This window comes from Chelonus insularis, unplaced genomic scaffold (assembly GCF_013357705.1).
Source record: "Chelonus insularis isolate UGA/USDA-ARS -01 unplaced genomic scaffold, ASM1335770v1 contig_323_pilon, whole genome shotgun sequence".
Lineage (NCBI taxonomy): Eukaryota > Metazoa > Arthropoda > Insecta > Hymenoptera > Braconidae > Chelonus > Chelonus insularis.
In genome coordinates this window covers 550,356-573,128 of record NW_023276493.1, presented here as the reverse complement: position 1 = coordinate 573,128, position 22,773 = coordinate 550,356, and the positions used below count along the sequence as shown (strand labels likewise).

Genomic DNA, 22,773 nt, shown 5'->3' with positions numbered 1-22,773 from the left:
TGACACTATCAAAACAGTTTTATATTTGAAATGGAAAAAAACTTAAAAGATGTGGAGATGATCCCTGAAATTGCAAAATATTTATTTGAAAATGGTGCAACATTAATTATCGACAATGTTCCTCCAGGAACAGATTTCGGGATAGATTTAAAATCGTGGAAAACAGGAGACAAATTTAAAGGTATTAAAATGATCCCTCCTGGAATACACTTTATACATTATAGGTAACATCCACACAGCAATGTTTTGATTGTAAAATACATTATTTTATTTGTTTAATTTTTTTGTCTATTTAATTATACTCATTTAGTGCTACTGATGCATATGGAGATGCTGCTCCAAGAGTCGGCTTTTTCCATAACTTTCATGAAAAAGAAATCGTTGTAAAACGTTGGAGTATAACAGATGAAGAAGTTCATATGGAAGGTAATATCTAAAGACAATTAGCTGATTATAAAATTTATTATTTTTTAATCTCCGAAACTAAACACTGTAAATATTTTTAATCGAAACAGATTTAGATAATGAAATAATACATCGATTTAAAGATAATCTACGTGAACTAGACAGATTTTTGGGACCTTATCCATATGACATCAGTCAATATTGGAGAGAGTTAACAAGTAAAATTAATCGAACTATTGTTGATCGATGTCAACCTACCTGTAGGTAAATATACTGGAATAGAGCGTTATATTAAATCTTCGTTCAATACAGTCAACAATTTTTTTTAAAGAATTATTAGATCAGCTCTGGAATTGGAAAATTTTGATGATGCTACTCGATCACGATCAACTGATCCTAAAGCAGTTCAAAAACCTACTAATAGATTCACTGTAGGAACAAAAGCAGAATCATTACTGCCTAATTTAAAACCAAAACCTGGAACAGAACTTAGATTTACTCCATTACCTGAAAGAAACTATCCTGAGAACGCTACTCCTGCTGAAATAACTCAACATTGTTTAGATTCTTCATATACTTTGAATCTTATTCTTCAAAAAATGAATGAGTCAGTATTTTATGAAAAAAGCATCAAAAATATTCTCATTACAGTATATCATCTTATTAATGAAATTGTTTTTTTTATTCTATAGCCCAATGGAAATAATTGGAGAACTCCAATTTGCATTCATTTGTTTTTCAATAGGTCAAAGTTTAGAAGCTTTTGATCACTGGAAAAAATTAATCAGTTTAATTTGTCATACGGAAAAACTTATTTCAGAACGTCTAAAGCTGTTTATTGAGTTTCTGAAAACTATTGAAATACAATTATCACATGTATCACATGATATTCTTTGTGATATAGTTGACAGTAATAATTTAATTTATCAGAATTTACGAAAATTATTTTCAACAATTGAACTCAATACAAACATTGATGGAAGATTGAAATCTGAATCTTTACGCATGCGTGAACGTTTACAAACAAAATTCTCTTGGAGCTTTTCTGATTTATTGGACGAAGATGCTGATGAAAAACCAGTAGTTGTAACAATGGATTGAGGATGTTTATGTCAATTGTTTCATGTTATTATGTGTTTTGTTTATTGTTGTGTATTGAGGAATATTTTTTCCTGTTTACTATAGTACTACAATTTTACTATAGTAAAGTCTATTTATGATACTATACTAAAATTATTTTCTGTAAAAAAGTAAATACGGCATGTAAATAAAGTTGGTTTTGTATTTTTAAACGTGCATATTCAATAACAATGTCGAGAACAATTAGATTATTAGAAGAACGACAATTAGCAACAGAAGTAACTATTATGCGATGGTCGCCAAAAATGGATTTGTTAGCTGTTGCTAATAAAAAAGGTTATTACTTCCTTCAAGTGTCTAAATACAAATAAATTTTCAAATAATAATAGATTTATAACTCATAATTATAAATTTTTAGGAGAAGTAGCACTTCATCGACTTTCGTGGCAACGAGTTTGGCTTATTTGTCCACCAGAAGACTGTGACACCGTATCTGATTTATTTTGGCGACCTGATGGAAAACTTCTGGCTGTTTTTTATTCAAATTCTAAAAGTTTACATTTGATAGATATAGAAAATAAAAATATAATTCATAAAAAAGAGCAAGAATCAAAGAAAGATATTACTTGTATGGCTTGGTTACCAATATCTAGTCAAGATGTAGCTGAAAAGTTAAATTTTAATCGAGATCACATGTTAACATCACCTACAGGACCTTATCTTCCACCGTTACCTAATTTAAATAGAAGTTTTAATCATGAACTTGATCGCAAAGAATTTCTTTTTCATTCATTGGATATACTTTTCGTACGTACTAACTATCATCTTGTGAACACTTATAAAAATTTATCAAAATAACTTATAAATCATTTCAATACTTAGCTAGGCCACGATAATGGAGAGATAACAATGTACGTTTTTGGAATGTTTTACTGTGGAACAATTAATATTGGTCCGGGAGTAGTAACTAAAATATCAGGTGGCTTAGGAAAATCCATTTGGGTAACATCTCAAACTGATGCTGGCATCATAGTTCAAGGGTTGTCATGTCCCCTTCTAGAAAATTGTAGAGCATTTTTAAAAATTGCGCAAATGCAAGCTAATATCAATTATCTAATGGATTATTTATCTCAGACATTGATGGCGATATCTGAGGCTTGGGAAACGATTTTGTTAGAAATGGATGAAAAATTATCCCGATATGAAGAAGATGAACTTCCTGGAACTCTTGCAGCTGATTTTTTAGAATTATTAATGATTGGAATTTCATCTAATAAACTTGCAAATTTTTTGCTTCATGATTTATCCGATAAAGGATTAAAAAAATTAGGACATAGTATTGAAATTTGTTACAGTAACATTCAGGTAACAAATTTTATTTTAGATAAATAATCATTAATTTTCTTTGTAATGATGAATATTTTCCTTTTCTAGAAATTAGTTCTCAAACATTTAAATAGTGTCAGTATGGCATTAATTTATCAATTAGCAGAAATGCAAGGAATGGCAAGATTTGGTAGAGATTATGAAGATCTAGGATTGACAGAAGAAGTACGAATTACAGATGCTAAACATGCAGCGGAGACTTTCTTAGCAAAATCTTCTGAAATTCAACAAGTTATTGATCATAGCATGAAAGAATACAAGGCCTTTTTTAGGTAATAAATCTGACATTCCAAAAAAAAAATTTTATGAAATTTTAATAAGAAAAATTTGTTTAGATGGTTGTATGTTGAAATTGCAAAATTAACCGATGAAAAAATTCCATCAGAAGCAAGTAAAATATCACAACAAGAATTAACTTTTATAGCTGAATTTCTTCTTGGCTTTGATACCAGTGCTATTTTACCAGCATCGGCATCAACTCCTACATCATCACATAGTACTCGCATGGATCGTCGTAAAGGCGTCAACTTGGAAAAATTAGGACAATATCTGAGACGAGAAAAATTAAAAATTCCTTTATCAGTAGAAGGAAGTGAGTGGGCGACACTCCTGGAAGAAAATAAACGTCTCCACAACCATCCACTTACTATCAAACAGAATTTAGATTTGTCACTCTTACAATCTCATGAAAAGCTTGTAACTGCAATAGATAATTTATTCGCAGGCATTTATAAAGGATTAGTAGATCATTTTTCCATCACAACCGTTGACATAAACTTAAGAGCCCAATCTCAAGAAACTGAAAAATTATTATCAACTCAAATAGTGAATAATGACAATAATTTAATTATCGCCGTTGTATCTGATAATAATCGTAAAGCTCTAAGACTATTTAAAGTTATATCTTGTGATGAAAATAAAAATCTTCTGTACAAAAGCAGCACGATTACCCTTGATAACAAATTAGGTAATATTTGTTATATAAATAATATTTATAAATCTATCACATGAATTAAATTATATATTGACAACATTCTTATAATTCGATTTATAATGAATATTTTTTTTTCAGGATCATTTTCTAAACAGCCAATAGATCTGACTATCATAGATTTACAATTCTACTCGACTGATTACCTTAGTTTACTCGTATTAAATCACAATAATTTTACAATGAGTTTGATTCAATTGCTAATTGACGAAAAGTGTTTTAATAATGAACTGTTCGATACTTCTAAGAGTGAATATCTTTGTAGTGATATTGATAATACGAACTACTTAAATATCAGTGATTTTATTGGAAATAATCTACCAAAATCGCTTGGCTCTGGTGTAAAAAATGCAAGAATTTTCGTATCAGGCCCAAGAAAAGTTGCAGCAATTCTCAGTGATAATAATAGAAAAGTACGACTTTTGGAAACTGAAGTGGAACTCGACGACGACGATGATGATGATGAGGATGATGATGATGATGAAAATGAAGATAATGATGATAATAATCGTGGCGGCGGTGATGATGGAGACAACGATGATGAAGATGAAGATGATGATGACGACGACGATGGCAATGATGATGATGATGTTGATGAAGATAGTAGTGATAATAAAGGTAAGACAGATGATAAAAGTAAAAATTTTGATACTATTGAAAATCAACAAAGTTCAATGGAAATATCGAGTAATGCTTTATAAAATTTATAGATATTTCAAAAAAACATTAATAAATTTTTTAAATAATTTATTTCTATATTTTTTATACAATATCATTTAAATTGAAATATTTACAAATGGAGTTTATTATGCATTTAATAATGAGTAAAAATTTTTCGAAACTTTGTTGTAATAATCGTAAAGAATTTTTTTGAAGTCATAAGACATTGCGAAATATCTTTTTTTAAGGAAGAGCTTGTTCATTTCTATGATGTGCAAATACTTTTGGTAAATCACTTTCTAAACCAGGATTGTCTATGCCTCGGTTTGTTTCAACTTTTATCGTTGGTGCATTTACTTGATATTTATCTATACAAGTTCCTCTTGATCCTGGCATATCTAGAATATTAATTCAAAAATTAATATTAATCTTTATATCTATATTTGTTGAAGTTACTATTGAATGATTATTTATAAATAATTTTTAACCTGAGAATTTTTTGTTACGCCTTTGTTTTCTTAACATAAATATTAAAATTACTGCTATAAGAATTAGAACTATCATTACTGCCGTTAAACCCCGTAATAAATTCATCTGTAATCATAAAAATATTAATTTCCTCAAATACAATTATTCCAGTTAACTGGTTATCGCGAATGTAGTTGAGTTAAGAGGTGCCAATAAATCGAAAAGAATTATTTTACCTCAAAATCACTTGTCCAATCATTTGCATTTGTAAATACAATTAATTCTACAGTATTTATATTATACTTTGAATTGTCCTCAATTCCTCGTGATACACATTGATAAATTCCTGCGTCCATTGAAGTTACACTCTATATTATATTCAAAAATGCCCAAAATAAATATCGTCTGCAATATTTGAGTTCAAGGTACTCTAGTAAATTTTTAAACGTACCCAAATGAATAATTTACCGGTTAATACTTCATAATTAAATTTTTTTCCATCAAATTGATTACCAGGACCAACTATATTTTTATTTTCTAATTGCCAGAACATGAATCTATGATCATGATCATTACTTAAACAATACAAAGTAGCTTGTTCACCTGCCCTCACTTGTGTCACTGACATAGTTCCATTTATTCTCACAATAAATGTATTTATAAATAATACAATCCATAATAATTTATTAATCATCTGTAAAAAATTTATTTATAATACTTAAATGTATTTTAATACTACTGGATAAAATCAAAGTATAATTGAACATTACGGAACATTACTTTTAATTTATCTTTCTATTTATTTTTGTAATTTATTTGAAGAACTCCACAATATTGCTCATTCGTCTTCAATATCTCGACATAAACTGAACAAGGTGTTTTGCACTCTTCTCATTTGTCATCTTGTCATTTCACTCAAATGTTTATTACGCAATATCATTGATGATATTATCTATTTGCAATTTTGGTTTTTTTATTTTTTCATTATAAGAAAAACTGTGGCATTGATAACTTGAACTATTTTCTTTGTAGTTAATGTTTTGGTAAGTTATTTTATTGGAATATATTTCATTATGATTGACATCAACATCTGCCACAGATGTAGGCTCTTTATATCGATATTCTTTTCAAATAAGTTATATAATTTTTTTGTTATATTAAAAATAGCTAAGCTGTATTTTTAGTGATATTGGCATTAATCCAAGGATAATTGAATTTGTACTTTGAAGTTTGTAAATCTTTCAGACATATCAAAACATAAATGATTAAATATTTCATAACTTCTATCAATAATAATCAATGAAGTTATAGTGCAAAATAATTCTTAATATTATAAATATCGGGAGTGTTGAATTAGATGAATGAAAACATCAACTGTTAATGCTGGTAGAAGAATCAAAAATGGTGATAGCACAGCTTTTGCTGGTAAATTCCAATACGGTGCTTCTAGTCGTAAACAAATTAATAATTGTACACTTAATTTTAATAAAACTGCTATCATATGCCAAGCCTAGAAAAATAATCATCATTAACATCATGAACTATTACACTACTATTCCTTAATTTTTCACTGTCAAATGTATTTGTTTGTTTATTTAAAAAAAAAACATTTACCTTACGGCGTAATCCTTCCATTTGATTATGACCATTTTTACAATGTGATATGATATTAAATACAATATAAATTAATAAAATACTATCATACACCCACATTGGTATAAAAACAATAAACCAATTCCACTGTATTCTTTGATCTAACCTTAAGACAAGTAATATTAAAAATATTAACAGTTCAAACCAAGTAAATAAAGCACGATGTAACACTGCCATTGTTTAGCTAATTGTTCGTTGGTTTTTTTTAATACAAAGTAAGTTACTCCATTAAATAAATTTTGGAGCTTTTTTGATTGTCGGTTTATTTTTCAAATGTATCCATTTTATTAAAGCAGAAGGAACGATGTAAGATTTTTACTTCAACTTTGGAAACTTAAACACACGACGGAACAAAATTTACATGTATACATAGGTTATTATTTTTTGTATGATTCTTAATTCTAGACTTTAATAATTATTTTTTAATTAACTGATAATTTTGATAATGACAATCAAAAATTCTTATCGAATAATCAGAAAAACTATGTAAAATAACTGTCGATAATCAAAAATTCTAATTTATCAGTATTGTGTATTTGTGTTTGTTTGTTATTAACAACAATGATGAAATAGCAAATTTGCATTTTCTCTGAGGAAAATGTGCAACAAATTTATATATAGTTAGAAATAGAGTGATAGTAGTATAGTTGTATTTTTTAAATGGCAGGAAAATTCATTTGAAACGTATGTAAGCTCGTAACATATGTATATAATTATTTGATACCACACAATGAGAGATTCATTTAACACATTTGTTGCGCGTGCGTGCCAAGTACATTCGAGAAGAGAAAGAACGAAAGAACATAATAAAGAAAGAAATACAGTAGTGTCGTGATAAAATAATTATTTTAAAAAACACTAATTTTTATTAATGTTGTGCGATTTCAACTGTTCATACTTAGAACGTTTTTCTCAGTTATTTTTTTTTGTAAATTCATTTAAAAATAAATTTTTATCAATTGTTTGTTGTAATTAAGTGTTTATTGATGGTATGCACATGTGTTACTGATTCATTTAAAGAAGATCAATCCCATAGCTTGAAGGAAACAAAATTCAATAGTTTTTACATTGTTTTCTACATTGCAGAATTGAATATTGTCTATAGAGATTATTTTCGAGTGTGAGTAGTAAAAGTGACAACTGTATAGGTTACACATAAAGTTAGATTTTTGAAAATCTTTTTTTTTTTATTCTTTCTTTGTTCAATATTAATTATTAGTCATTTAAGTAAAAATATACGAGTTTCGTTATAAAAAAAAACTAATCTTATCGTATTTTTTAATCTAAAATTTCATTTTTAATCTAAAGTTTTTATCTCTTTTGCTTTCTTGTTGAGAATTTATTTCTTTCTCTCTCTTTCTTTCCTATAGAGTCTTATAGTTATTTTTTTGACAAGTATCTAACAATAAACAATACAAAGTAAGAATTCAAAAATACATCACTGATGACTTTACAATCTTGTTAAGAATTTAACCTAAAGGAAAGAAACACAGAATTGAATTTTAATTCAGCTGTAAGTTTATTATATTAACAGATAATTTTATCAATTATACGATTGCCTATTTTACAATATAGATTGTAAGTATTAATTTCTTATTTGAAAATTTTATTAACGATAATTTCTAGAATTATATAGGAAAAAGAGAACAAAAGAGAAACATCCAGTCATTTTATAATTTTTTTTTTGTTTTCGTTATTTTATAATACTATTATTTTTAAAATTAAAAATTGTTGGATTAATCTTTTCTATTTACATAAAAAGAAGAAACGATATCAATAAAAATAGTTCAAACTGAAACAATTATCAGTTAAACAATATTACTGTGGATAAAAACATTTTTTATAATATATAAATAAATCTATGAACGGCAAAGCTCAAGAAGACCCTGCAGAAGACTTTACTTCCAGGTATTATTGTTTTTAAATATTTTACAAGACAATTACTGTCAATTCCATTGATATTATTTTTGTTTGCTACTCCAAATTTATTGAAAATTTTTTTGATTTAATTATGGAGCATTATACTATTGAAACGTATATTAGTTGAATTAATGATGTAACGATGATGTTTATTTTATACTTTTTAGGGTAGAAGTAGACAGTCCCTGTAGTGACATGAAGCGTGCAGCGGCTAAAAAATTAATAGAGCGATATTTTTATCAATTAACCGATGGTTGCGGTAATCCACAATGCGACAATCAATATTGTGCCTCTAGTGGCAAGGTAATCTCATTTAATTGTTTATTATATAAATGTTAATTTAAAAAAAGATTTTATTCAAACTGTAAAAACATTATAAATCATTATTGGGCACTCATAATATTAGAATATTTCATAATATTATGTTTTTGATTATTTAGGTCACAAATTTGACACCTAATCAAGCAGCAGCTCAAGCAATACAATTATTTTCTCAAGAAGCTCGTTTATGTGACGGCACACAACCCAGCAAAATTCCTAGAACATCGTCACTTGAATCAGGCCCAGCATCTTTAGCAAAAAGTCTACCCACAAAAATAATGAATCCATCATCTTCAGTAGAAGGTATCAATGACGATAAATCTGATGAAAACTCTAAAAACGTTGAAACATCAAGTTCACCACCAATAGAATTAAAAATCATGGAGAATTCAAATGATAATATTTATCCAGAAAATGATAATTTCCCTTTAAAATCAATGGAAAATTTACCAAAATGTAACAAATGTGGTAAAGAATTAATATCTGATGATGAAAGTGATCGTTCTCATGATAGTGATGATTACGGTTCTAAAGATACTTTGTTCACTAAACCTAGAAAGAAAAGTATCAATGGTTCTCGTAAAAATCTAAAGAATTATAATGCTAAATCACATCCAAGAAAGTCGACAGCTAGAAAAAATATCAAACATACTGTGAAAACTAAGAAAAAACCGTTAAATCTTTTAAAAAAAATAAAATTAAATAATAATGGCGATTCTTCCAATCAAGCAAAACGAGATGCAGTGGCTGAATTAATTGTTCTTGCTCTCTATCTTCGTTATTTAGAGTCAAAAAAGTATCGGAAAAAATTATTCCCATAAATTGATATATAAGTTTATTTACCTGCAAACGAGTACTCAAAAATATCTGATATCTAAAAAATTTGATTAAACAAATAGATCAGTCCAACTGAACCAATATTTTATTTTATTAAAAGAAATTTAATCATTCACTCAATTATGTATTTGAAAAATTTAACGGTGCATGAGAATAAAAAAAATTGCCCTTTAAATTGTCTAAAATTAATTTTATTTTTATGCTAAAGTTTTTTATACTCTGATTTCAGATAAGCCAATTCCGTATCTAACGGAAGCTAAGTTGTTGGATTTGATTGAATCTTGTAAAGTAGAAGGATCTTATTCTTCATTAATTCGATCCTTAGGCGAAGTTTTCTCCTCATCTGAAGCTTTAAGCCGAAGTTTTCAAAAAGTAGAGCAAAGTGAATCACCACTAGTTGCACTTTTAGAACGCGCACCAGTATCATTACTCCAGCCTCCGGGAGACTTGAGTAAAGAAGCCGTTAGATCACTTCAAGGTGAAGACAAAGATATTGATAGTAGTGATCCTTCAATTCCTAGTCTTGATGATACCAACGTTGATTTAGAAGCTGTTAGACGATCTTTTGCTGCACTCTGGACCTTACCAGGTAATATTGTACAAAAGATCTTTTTGTAAACATAAACAAATACTATTTATGGCGAATTATTTAATTTTAAACTTTTGTTTTATTATTAAGGGGAAGAATTTGAGTCTGCTCTAGTCAATGCTCTAGTAACCCTAGCAGATAATATTGAATTAGATCTCCGAGTATTTGGAGTTATGTCATCAGATTCAACAGATTCATTACTCAATGTTTTCCTTATAGTTTTTGAAATTCCCGTTTTAGGAAGTAGTGAATACTTAGAATATGCTTTTCACATGCTTTGTAAAGCCGTAAGTTGTTTACCAGTTAGCGCTCAAGCAAAATTAGCTCGAATCTGGGCTCGGCATTGTAAATCACGACTACCAAGTCTTCTACAAGCATTACAACAATTGATCACAGTCAAAATAATCGGTGGAGCTTTCACAAGAGATTACTGTGTCCAAGATGCTGATACAATAACAGCTCCTACGAAAGTTATGAAAATTCTTTATTATGCTAGCATGTTAGCAGGAGAAATAGATCCACCAGAAGTATGTCGTGATGAAGACACTGAAACGCTTGAGACTGAAACATTTGATCTGAATAAAGAAATAGGCCGAGCCATGAACGCTCAAATAATTCATGATCCTTTAGCAGTCGAATTGGGAATTTCGGCTTTGGATGCAAGATTACCTCTGATAAGTTTTACAGATTTTTATAATGAATTATTAAGTGATACTGTAGAGATGGATAAAGACTTTGCATATTATAAAAGTGAACAACCAAAAAAATTCAGTTTCATGAATTATTCATTTATCCTCACACCAGCAACAAAAACCTTAGGATTATATTATGATAATAGAATAAGAATGTATAGTGAAAGAAGAATGAGTATTTTTCAATCACTTGTTGGACAGCCTACTAACCCTTACTTAAGACTGAAGGTAATGTAGATACATTTTTAACTTTTAATATATTATTTTAATACGATCTGATAAAAAATTTGTATCTTTTTTTTTTAGGTTCGTAGAGATTTTATTATTGAAGATGCATTAGTTGAATTAGAAATGATTGCCATGGAGAATCCAACAGATTTAAAAAAACAATTAGTTGTGGAGTTTGAAGGGGAACAAGGTGTAGATGAAGGTGGAGTGTCAAAGGAATTTTTTCAATTAGTTGTTGAAGAAATATTCAATCCGGATTATGGAATGTTTATTTTACAAGAAGAAACACAAACAACATGGTTTAACCCAACATCATTCGAGAGTGATGCTCAATTTACACTGATTGGGGTAGTTCTTGGATTAGCTATTTATAATAATGTTATCTTAGATGTTCGTTTTCCAATGGTAGTGTATAGAAAATTACTTGGACGAAAAGGAAGTTTTGCTGATTTACAAGATTGGAGTCCTCTTTTGTATCGCACACTAACAGAAATAATGGAATATAATGGTGACGACATGGTAGAAACCTTTATGCAAACTTTCAAAGTTGGTTACAAGTAAGAAAAGAAGTATTCAGATAAATAATTGTTATTTCCTTTTAAATTTATTCTTATCATATTGATTCATGTAACCAATTAATTTTAGAGATGTGTTTGGATCCATCTTATTCCATGAATTATGTGAAAATGGCGACGAAATTTATGTAAATCAAAGTAACAGGAAAGAATTCATTAAACTTTATTCCGATTTCTTATTAAATCAATCGGTAGAAAGACAATTCAAAGCATTCAGACGTGGATTTCAAATGGTCACTGATGAAAGTCCACTTGCATTGCTATTTAGACCAGAAGAAATTGAACAGTTGGTCTGTGGAAGTAAGGTTTTCGATTTTACAGAATTAGAAGCATCAACTGAATATGATGGATATACTTCTGATAGTGAAGCTATAAAGAATTTTTGGAGGGTGGCTCATTCACTTCCACTCGAAAGCCAACGTCGATTATTACAATTCACCACTGGAAGTGATCGAGTTCCTGTTGGAGGACTTTCAAGATTAAAAATGGTTATTTCAAGACATGGACCTGATTCTGATCGGTAAACTATCATTATTATTTTATTTATTTCTAATCAATTAGATAATGCTTCTAATTTTCTTATATTTTTTTATCTTTCTAGGCTACCAATAGCACACACTTGTTTTAATACTCTTCTTTTACCGGACTATGCATCGTTAGAAAAACTTGAGGATCGCTTATTGAAAGCCATCAACTATTCGAAAGGGTTCGGTATGCTGTAAAAATGACAAAAAAAAATAATTAATTTTTTCATATTTTTTTAATTGTCATATTTGTTCAATTGGCATATAAAATGAGTGCAAAAAAAAAATAAAAAATCAAATCAAAGATTCACAAGGCCTACTTTTGTTCTCATGTTAATAAAATATGAGGTAACTTATTAATACAAATAAAAAATTTATAATTATTTATGGAAAAATGAATATAAATTAAAATAAAACAACATTATACAAAGAAATGTAAACTTGATAATAAAATGTTGAAAATTCTTATATTTTGTTTTAGTAAAAATTTATTATATATTTAGATTTATAATTCTCTTAACATGTTTTTACAATTTTAAGATAAAATACAAAATTTATAAAAAACTATAATTTTGTATGGAATTAAAAAAAAATTGTACCTTAAAATTATTTGAGTAAAGCATCATTGGACGGATTACTGATATGTAAATATATTTACAATGTACGAATTATTTAAAACTAATGTTCATCTTGTAGTAATTTCAATTTGACAGTTCAAAATGAACATATTATAATTTACACTTGTAAAAAATCTAAAATATATATCGAAGTATAATCAAAAACACTGTCATAACCGCAGAAGTTGTTAACTCTGTTGCAGCATTGCATCTATTATCAAAATAGCAAAAACACCAGGTTACTTGATCGTAATAATTTCGATGAATATCCAATTGAGTGATGCTATTGTTTACGTAGTGCCCAAGACGAACATCTTTTGCTGCTGGACGACAACCTTCATAGCGATCTGCTGGAACGTCAGTACGAAAATCTCGTACTGCACTCAGACAATCACGCGTGATCATAGTTTCCGCTAAAAAACAGTTGATTTATAATGTTATTACTTTGTTAATCTAAACTTAAAAGACTCCAAATAAGATCATTTCTTAATAAATTGTTAATTTTCTTTTATACACAATTTAAAACAATAACGATGATATATAACATCTATTTACCTCCTTTTTTCTCAATTACTTTTACACATATATCATTTTCTTCAGGACAATATTCACCCCAATACCATAACCAATTTAATGGTGTTCCACACCCAGGTTGATTACTATTACACCGATAGCATAATAGAGCACCACCAGCAGCTGAAGCTACAATCAATTATTTTGATTAATTGAAAAATAGTCCTTTTTCTAAATCGAAGGAAATAATAAAACTTACTCTTTTTAATGGTTAAAACACTCAGAAACAATAAAATACTTAGTTTGATCGTTAGTTGCATTTTTAAATGAATTTTTCTATTGAATTGGATGAATGAAAAATTTTTTCAATACTTTTATAGGTACTGATATTATAATTATTAATTAATTGAATAATATTATTCAATAAGTAAATAAAATTTTTTTAATATATACATATATATAAATATATTTTTTTTAATTTTTAATTTTATAAAAAATAATGGTCACGCCTTTTATATAAAACCAAAACTTGTTATGATGCCACTTGGACGATGATTCAATGGGAGTAAATGTGTAGCGCCTTAAAGTATGTTAAATACATAGAAAGCACTGCTACTTGTTGCTCAATAGAACACATAACTACCGTTGGTATAGTAGGAGATAGTTTGCATAATGATAAAACAGTTTCCTACATTTATGACTATTAATAAATGGCGTCTAAAAAGTCAATAACCCGCGTATAATGGCTTCTATAAATTTAAATACTCCGAAATCGGAAACACTTGATATATTACTCTAGTGATTTTAAACTCATTATCACCGATAATTAATCATACTATACATGAATATTCATTTATTGAAGAAATCAGTAAAAGAAAATAACATATAACAAACATTTTTTTCTTCAATAAGAGTAAAAGACATGCGCCAACAGTAGCGCATGCTGACAATTGAACCACTATTGATCGTTTAACACACACGAGTTGTTCGTTTTTCATAGAGAAATTTAATTTTACGTGACAATAAAATAGTGAACTACGAAAGAAGGATTTTTTTTACATTAAGTAGCATTTTATTTAATTAATTAAAGTGATATTCATCCAATAATTTTAATTTTATTATTGTAGTAGATTTAGATAAGTAATCATGATTCATATTATATTATCCAAAGAATTTTTTCTCTTATGTAAGTAACTTATACTGATACCTATTTTTAAATGATTTATATTTCTCTTTCATAAATATTAAGTTATTATAAACATTATATTTTAAGGAATAATTAAAAGTTATAAATTAAATTAATTTACAGGGAACATTTTGAGTACAGCTTTGTGTATTCCATCTACCCCAGGTTCACCTAGACAATTATTAGACCATATTTACACCACAAGTAGACCAATTAAAACTATTGTGGAATTTCATACTCCAAAATCATTATCATTGGTAAATCATTATAATTATCTTTTCAAGAGTTTTTTATACAATTTATTTCAACTTATTATGTTTAAATAAATTAAAACCCATCTAATTACTTTGTTGTTTAACAAATAACTCAACTCATTGTTTAAGTAAATGAATATCATCAAAATTTATTATAGCTGAAAGTTCTATTACGTCATTTGTAACCTTAGTAAATGTTCTAAGAATCATGATTAAAATCTCTATGTTGGTAGAAATTGCGTTTGTCTATAAATAATCATAATTTATTTACTAGATTTTTAATTAAAATTTAAATTCAGTTATCTTTTATCATTTAATTTAGAATATTTTTTGAATAATAGTTGAATTTTACAGCACATTAGTGGTAATACTGTCAAACCATCTATTGAAACTTCAACGTCAATAACATCGTCAATAAAAACCACGACATCATCAACTCCAAGAATAATTAACGCAGAACAACCACTTTATCGATTAAATAGTATAAATGGACAAACATGTATTTTACTTCAAGTTGATGCACTGATTACTGTTAAATTCCGTACAAGATTAGGAGAAGAACAGGAAGCTAATATTTATGTTCCTAGCGACGCTACTGTCACTGGAAATTGTGATACTGAAAACTTTGTGACTATGTCATTGAAATGGAAAGCTTTTGTGCTATCTTGGAGTTTTGCTAAGGTACTTATTTCAAATAAACTTACTTAAATATATCAATTATTATTCATAATTATACTTTACAGACTCCTGGAGGTGAACGATGGTATGTTGACAAAATTGAATTGACTTACAATTCAAGTGATCGTCATTTTGAACATATTGACCAACCAAGTAAGTATATTACATTAAAATTTCAAGTATAATCACCATCACATCATTTAACATCAAATCACTTTATTTTCTACTTGTAGATAAAACAATTAGGTTAAGCACTGGACAAAAACACAGTCCAACATTATTCCCAACTCCAGTTGGAAAGTCGTATGTCTGTGACGAAGAAGTAAGCGTTCCTTTGACTGATGGCAAAAATAATGCAGTTCTCTTATTAAGGTTGGTCAAAATTGGATGTTTTATCCAAATACTAGTATTCCAATCAATAACAACCACCACTTTTCTGCACTTATTCCATTAGCAACAGTTATGTTGATGTTATGCTATTTTATTTTTTAGAGACATGAAGTTACAACCTTTCAAGTATAAAAGCAATGACTTTGCTGCTGAATTTTCATGTAAATCATTGAGTGCTCGAGCTGGTAGAGATGAAACTGCTCCAGTTGCTGTTGGTTCAACCCTTGCAGCTGCAGTACTCCTGACTATCACTGGTTATGCAGCATGGCGATACTTTAAAGTAAAAAAAGTTAAATATGATACAATGGAATAAACACAGGCGCTATAATAAACATAAAAAGCATAAATCTTAATAATGAAAATAATAATATACGATATTAATAATAAATAATAAATTAGAAAATAAATTTTAAGTAAAATAAATTGTTTTTTATCTCGTAAGTTGTGGCCTGAATTGTAAACGTTTTGAACATATCTATAGAATGTACTAACAATTCTCAGTAATCATTCATACATGAACATAAACTTTACTTTAATGCAGTTCAGATAAAGTGATATATTTAAGATATTATTTGTAGAAAAAACTAAACTATTGTTATCAATCTAAAAATTTTATTTATTTAAATCAAAACCAAGTCAAATCGCAAACTCTCATGGTTGTATTAAAAAGCATTTTAATTGAACGTTGTAATGGACGTATCGTTAAATAATCGATAAAATTCAATAAAAATAATAGAAAGTCAATACTAAATTTATATTATCGAATTTTAACTATCTACATATATCTATATACTCATTATTTACAAAATTGTTAGTGTCGTGAGTTTATTCTCATCAGGATTCTATTATAGACAAGATAAAGTAATTTAAAATATCATCAGTCTTATTCTTGATGTAAGATTATTACTTGAAGAATGGATATCATTTTTTTATCAAAGAAAATAATTTTCAATTTCTGCTTAACTCAATATAAAATATGTAGTTGTGATAGAAAATTTTTAATCATCATTATTTTATATCAACTGTATTTTTATTTTATTGATTTATGTTAAGTAATGAGAATGATTTGTCCTAGAGATGGTTAAATTTAAACGTACAATTAATATGTACATACAGATGATCACAAAAAAATTAATACGAGATAAAATTATAAAAGTAAACCTGTCTTCCAAGTATACATATATTAATAATACATAATATATTTGTGAAATAAATATAGTTGAATTATACGCGTATATAAATATTGTTAATCTTCAAAAATAAAATTATCTTAATAGATAAATAATTAAAAATTATAAGAAATAAAATACTGTATATCAAAATTAATTTGAGTTAAGATAAAGGGCTCAATGATAGTTAATTTTTGTATAATATTTAAAAAACTTTATATTAGTAAACCAATGTGATTTCATAACAATCAAACAACGATACTTTTAATTAACAATGTTATTACACTACGTTGAGCAAAAAATCTTCTATTATCAAATAAATATTTATTTTATTTGGATAAACATTTATTTGATACAGGATTAATAATATATTTATTTAATCAAGGTAATTATTTATTTGATATACTCTGTAATTTCTCTTAATGTAAAATAACCAACTAATTATATATTCATATAATCAGAATATTAAAATAAAAAATTTCAGAAATTCATTGGTAGTTAAAAAAAAAATGAATATTTCAAAATTCAATAATATTGTTAACAATTGAGTCCGTTATCTTGTATCATGTATAATATCTTTAAACTATAAATTAATAAAGATGATAAAATGCTTACATAATAGTATCAAAATATCTTATGCTCCAGTTGTTAAAATTTTCTTCATCAACTTTCATTGAAATAATTATACAACCATAATGCTGATAAAATAAAAAAAATAAAAAATTGTTGAATAAATAAAATGATTTATACATCATTTCAATAGAACATACTAGGATATTTAGCCAAAACAAATGTATTATTTGGTAAGAGACTGCGGGAATAAGAGTAGTATAATAGTAGCACAACTAAATCATGTACATGTATATAAAGATCATAAGCGAGCAATAGCAAAGGCGTGAAAAGTACAGTCAAGCGGGTTTATATTCTTGAGCTGAGAGCTTTTTCGCCCTTTGCGTAACGCGTGTACCTACATTGTCAATGGCTTATTGTCGTAATGCCCTATTGAAATCTCAAAGTACAATAGAAACCGTCGCGACAAATCGTATTGTAACCCCTCGAGGCATCCTGTACCATATCCTCATTTCTGTAGCTGCTATTCCTGCTGTTGCTTTGCTATACACCAAGATCACAACCACTACTACCATAACAAACTGTTCATTTTATTTAAAAACTGACAAATTTTCTGTTAGATGTTCTCTATTTTCTTTTTTCTTAATCTCATGGACACTTTTTTACATCTATTTTTTATCCAATTATGGTCAAAAGCTTTACTGAATTTTTTTCTCATTTTTTAAGGTGAATGAACAGAATATTGATTCAATACCTGAAAAAGAAAAATTACTTCAATAAATAAATATAAATATTTCATTATATTTTATAATAAAAAATGAACTTTTGTATTATAAAAAGAATGGAGAATAAATGTGAAGATAGAAAATAGTTGATTAGCAATTTAACATACTGAAGTAACTCTTCATATGATTTACTTCACGGTTACATGACATTACGGTGGAAGACAGGAGTGCAAGCATTGGTGTCTCGTGACTCCCATGTCGGCTTGTTATCCGCAACGCCCCATCGTTATCCGCAATTACCCCCAAAACAGCCCCCTAGTTTATAAATTATAGGCCGCCCCCTCAGTGTTATGTGTTATAACTGTTGCAGGGGGTCCTACATCTGTCATCAAACGCAACCAATTACATTCAATTATCTTGACACAAGCGCGAGGCTATTCCATCATTATCACTCCAAATTATATCCCATCTCAATTAAATGTTTCGTTTATTTATACTCTTATATTACTTACTGATTAATTAATAACATTGTTATGCTTCCATATAATTAATTATTCAAGTACATTTTGCTGCTGCTAATTGAGTGTGAAATTCATTATTGATAACTGCTTATGTATCTAGAAACATAGGAAATAATTAAAAAATTTCCATACATTTTATTATTAATAAGTATATACTTACAGTAATTAACTATGTCCTGATGATAGACTTGTCTAAATCTCCTCTTGATATTTAAATACACCTTTACAAGATTTCACTCCTATTTGAACAGGATCATTATTAAAAGCTTTTTACATAATTGGATGTGTCTAGATAATGTTATACTTCACTTAGAACCCTCTGAAGATGATTTCACGTGTGGTTAAACTTTATTGGGATCACTGGGATGACATGATGATCCTTTGCCTGCTGATAGTGAACTATTACATGAACTCCAAAATAATAAACTTCTCTTCATTGAATGCCAGTTAAATTAATTCATAAAATAATTTGATGATTATGATGATGATATTTATACAGCAAATATTTTTTGAGTAGTAATGACTTTTAACTTTTTCATTTCTTTCATTTAGAATTGATAACACTAAAAGAATCACACAGATATAGAATTACATATGTAAAGAATAAAAGAGTCTATAAAACTCGTTGGGATTTTCTCAGAGATGATGCTATAAATAATCCATCTCTCATTCAGCTAAGACATTAAAGATTGTATAATTCTCACACTCGTTGCTAAAATAATTGTCGACTCTTCGTTGTTGTGATATGTTGATAAAAGTCTAGAACAGCAACTTGCCACGGCCTTGCTGCATGATCAGCAAAGACGAACGTGGTTGTTGAAAATTTATGTCGTTGTCATCATTGTAATAAGAAATTGAATACATACTTTATCTATGCACTCGTAAAAAATTCTCACGATATAACGATGCATTTGGTATGATGTAATATTATTAATTCATACAAAATTTTTTTTTTATAATTCACTTAATTAATAATTTTATAATACCAATGATTTCATAACAACCAGTCAATAAAATTCATCTAAATACATTATTGATTAATAAATAGTTTCAAGAATAAAATAAAATGATTAAATATTATGTATTATTAGTTGTAAAATAAAATATTAAGCACTACCTGGCAATATTTAGTTGATCTTTTGGGGTGTAAAAAAAAAAAAGACAACAAATAGTAGATGAGGATAAAAGATACCTGGCGACTGGTGACAGGCATTCAAGTGTCGTTCACTTTGTTACGCCTCTTAATATTTGACGCTATCCATTATCATCAGGAATCCGGAATGGAACATATTGTTATGTGAATAAAATATTGGAAAATACCAGCCATTTTTTTTATCCTGTTCAATTCTTTTTTTTTTGAGAATATCTGGAATAAATGACCAAACATAAGTAAAAATATTTAGAAAAAAAATAAGATGGATTGATAAATATGTACCTCAAGTTTAGTTGATATTGTTCTAATACTTTTCTTCATAATTTTGCTTTGAGACTCGATTACAGATTCAATGAAAATGAAAGAAAAATATATTTCCTTACAAGGAATTTTCATTTACCTTCAGTATAAAAAATTAATTTGTTTTTAAAAATTTAATACTCGAAATGTTGGCTTCTTTTGTGTAATGATATTTTATTTATTTGTGATCATGAATAATAATATCATATTCAAAGATGGTAATATATGATCGAATTCATCATAAGTGAAAGCACATGTTGGATTATTTTAACCCCTGGTAATAATTTGCCTTCTTCATAAATCTCAACTGTTCGCAGTGTCCTTTTCGATGACCGTAGTTAACAGATATAAATAGATATCACATTTTTTCTATTGTATTATATATATTATTTATAAAAATACTCTATCAAAATGGTCCTAATCAAGGCCTAAGCCTTAATAAAAAAAAAATGATATACTAATAAACAATAATGAAAATAAAATTTACTTAGTTACTTTATTGCACCAAATATTATGAATATAAAATACAACCAGCACAAATAAAGCAATAAATTAATTATTTAATAAGTAATATATTTTATTTATTAAATAAATTAATTTATTATTAAATCAATCTTTCTTTTGCTCTACTCTAAACTATTTAATTACTTATTTATTATATTCTTCTCCCTCTACAGTCTCATTACTACAATTTTATGTTTTACTGCTGATGTTAGATCACTGTTAATATTGCACTATACTGAATCTACTTATTGTTATTCATTTGTTAATACATAATACAAAAAATATTTTTGTAATTCACGAGGCTGAAGGCCTTCATCACAATAAATATGTAATATATAAAATAAATAAATTTACAAAAATGTTTAAAATAAAAAAGACATTAAAAAAATGTGCTCAAAATAAATCCAACTGTCTAATTAATATTGTTAAAACATTATCAGCTGTTTTAACCAGAGAATAAGATACATGGACTATATCTTCAGATCAGCATTTGTATACAACCGCATAAGGGTAATAATGTTCCCCCCTTTTATGTTTGTGCAATTGAATTAATTATCAAAACCCACATGATTATTGATTGAAATATTTATTAGCAAAACATCAATGGATAAACAAAACTAAATAAATAGATTAAAAAGGAAAAAAAAAAAGAAATCATGAGGTTGATCTTGGAATAGCTAAACAACGGATTGAGGTTCAGCTAGCAAGTAAAGTTTGACAAAAAAAACGGTCAGTGACACATAAAAAGCATACTTGAGAGTATTAGGACATTTTTGACAGAATATTGTACTGGATAGAGAATAAAAGTAAAAACTAGAGATGACTACCTGTATTCACGGTTGTTCATTCGTAACAAGAATTAGATGCTTGATTTTTTGGACCTTTTTCTAATGGGCGTATAACCAGTGGATTATTTAGACTAATCCCATAGCAAAAAAAAACCCTTGGAATCGATTATAATCTTAGACACTTATCATCACAATTATACGGAAGAATGAACTTCCATGTAAATAAAGATTAATTAGAAAAATATATACATTTAAAAAAATAACTACACGCAGAGGAATGTATAGTAAAAATTACCGTGAATTTTATAGTAATTTAGTGACACTCCAGTGTGATGGTAAAAATTACTATACACATTGTAAAAATCACTGTGCACATTGTAAAAATTACTAAACTGCATAGTAATTTTTGAGGTAAAATTGGAGTAAAAATTACTATGGAGTTTGGTAATTTTTACAATGTGTATAGTAATTTTTACCTTCACACAGCAGTGTCATCAAATTACCATTAAATTCACGGTAATTTTTACTATACATTTCTCTGCGTGTAATAATATTTGATGAATTGTTTTTCAATAATAAATAATAGCTGTTTTGATATAAAATTTCAATTAACCACCCTTGAAGGATACATGAAAAAAAATTCGTGATGTTCCTGATCATTTCTCCATAGATTTTAAAGTAATTTTAAGATACTATTTTTTCTGTGTATATTTATGATATTATTCACACAATATTTATAATCAATTGTATCTCGATTCACTATCTCCGGAGTATCACATGTCATTGGTTAAGTTATTGTTCTTATAAGATTAATTTTAATTTACTCACGATAGTACTCAGGCCACTAGACAGTAAAGTGAAATATGAGTACATACTCGAGCTATCGTCGGGATCAATTTTCCATATATTCTTGTTGGTATTTTATAACAATCGATTATCTTATTTTTTTGTTTTTGATTTACTCAACATTTAGGACTGTAATTAAAAATAAATCAAAATTAGTATAAATCATAAGAACAATCAATAATTAGTAAATATTTTTTTTCTATAAATATAAACATATACCTTACAAAATA

The 22,773-nt window shown here is 27.6% G+C and overlaps 7 protein-coding genes and 1 long non-coding RNA gene across 12 annotated transcripts; 4 read left to right on the top strand and 4 right to left on the bottom strand.

Annotated features, from left to right (window-relative positions):
• The first annotated feature begins 6 nt into the window (after positions 1–6).
• LOC118065759 (protein AAR2 homolog) lies at positions 7–1,697 on the top strand. Its single transcript, XM_035081247.1, has 5 exons — positions 7–224; positions 311–426; positions 516–669; positions 737–1,012; positions 1,098–1,697. The coding sequence occupies exons 1-5, from the start codon at positions 31–33 to the stop codon at positions 1,504–1,506; spliced, it is 1,149 nt and encodes a 382-aa protein (XP_034937138.1). The 5' UTR covers positions 7–30; the 3' UTR covers positions 1,507–1,697.
• On the top strand, positions 1,589–4,612 carry LOC118065758 (anaphase-promoting complex subunit 4). Its single transcript, XM_035081246.1, has 6 exons — positions 1,589–1,821; positions 1,904–2,292; positions 2,368–2,850; positions 2,920–3,143; positions 3,207–3,838; positions 3,944–4,612. Exons 1-6 carry the CDS (start codon positions 1,716–1,718, stop codon positions 4,561–4,563), a joined length of 2,454 nt encoding a protein of 817 aa, XP_034937137.1. The 5' UTR covers positions 1,589–1,715; the 3' UTR covers positions 4,564–4,612.
• Positions 4,593–6,184, bottom strand: LOC118065760 (uncharacterized). Its single transcript, XM_035081248.1, has 5 exons — positions 5,771–6,184; positions 5,442–5,684; positions 5,227–5,358; positions 5,011–5,116; positions 4,593–4,920 (listed from the first exon to the last, which is right to left on the bottom strand). The coding sequence occupies exons 2-5, from the start codon at positions 5,682–5,684 to the stop codon at positions 4,766–4,768; spliced, it is 636 nt and encodes a 211-aa protein (XP_034937139.1). The 5' UTR covers positions 5,771–6,184; the 3' UTR covers positions 4,593–4,765.
• A 101-nt stretch (positions 6,185–6,285) lies between these two features.
• Ube3a (ubiquitin protein ligase E3A) lies at positions 6,286–12,616 on the top strand. 5 transcript variants are annotated; one of them, XM_035081243.1, is made up of 10 exons: positions 7,480–7,763; positions 8,014–8,221; positions 8,406–8,551; positions 8,731–8,866; positions 9,004–9,187; positions 9,951–10,310; positions 10,401–11,230; positions 11,309–11,787; positions 11,876–12,325; positions 12,407–12,616. In XM_035081243.1, exons 3-10 carry the CDS (start codon positions 8,505–8,507, stop codon positions 12,525–12,527), a joined length of 2,607 nt encoding a protein of 868 aa, XP_034937134.1. In that variant the 5' UTR covers positions 7,480–7,763; positions 8,014–8,221; positions 8,406–8,504; the 3' UTR covers positions 12,528–12,616. The 5 variants fall into 5 exon arrangements, with proteins under 5 accessions (XP_034937136.1, XP_034937134.1, XP_034937135.1 ...); XM_035081241.1 differs by having other exon boundaries at positions 7,481–7,763; positions 8,014–8,156; XM_035081245.1 differs by lacking the exons at positions 7,480–7,763; positions 8,014–8,221 and adding an exon at positions 6,286–6,415.
• LOC118065761 (transmembrane protein 60) lies at positions 6,301–7,209 on the bottom strand. Its single transcript, XM_035081249.1, has 2 exons — positions 6,605–7,209; positions 6,301–6,500 (listed from the first exon to the last, which is right to left on the bottom strand). Exons 1-2 carry the CDS (start codon positions 6,818–6,820, stop codon positions 6,321–6,323), a joined length of 396 nt encoding a protein of 131 aa, XP_034937140.1. The 5' UTR covers positions 6,821–7,209; the 3' UTR covers positions 6,301–6,320.
• Positions 12,617–12,911: 295 nt separating the features above from the next.
• On the bottom strand, positions 12,912–14,019 carry crim (QVR superfamily protein crim). Its single transcript, XM_035081334.1, has 3 exons — positions 13,719–14,019; positions 13,502–13,648; positions 12,912–13,359 (listed from the first exon to the last, which is right to left on the bottom strand). Exons 1-3 carry the CDS (start codon positions 13,777–13,779, stop codon positions 13,082–13,084), a joined length of 486 nt encoding a protein of 161 aa, XP_034937225.1. The 5' UTR covers positions 13,780–14,019; the 3' UTR covers positions 12,912–13,081.
• Positions 14,020–14,272: 253 nt separating this feature from the next.
• On the top strand, positions 14,273–16,718 carry LOC118065811 (lysosome-associated membrane glycoprotein 5). The gene is made up of 6 exons (XM_035081330.1): positions 14,273–14,645; positions 14,769–14,902; positions 15,254–15,580; positions 15,643–15,730; positions 15,811–15,949; positions 16,070–16,718. Exons 1-6 carry the CDS (start codon positions 14,606–14,608, stop codon positions 16,278–16,280), a joined length of 939 nt encoding a protein of 312 aa, XP_034937221.1. The 5' UTR covers positions 14,273–14,605; the 3' UTR covers positions 16,281–16,718.
• Positions 16,719–17,783: 1,065 nt separating this feature from the next.
• LOC118065820 (uncharacterized) lies at positions 17,784–19,437 on the bottom strand. Its single transcript, XR_004690195.1, has 5 exons — positions 19,262–19,437; positions 19,113–19,191; positions 18,944–19,048; positions 18,599–18,813; positions 17,784–18,460 (listed from the first exon to the last, which is right to left on the bottom strand). It is a non-coding gene; the product is annotated as an uncharacterized lncRNA (long non-coding RNA).
• Between the last annotated feature and the right edge of the window lie 3,336 nt (positions 19,438–22,773).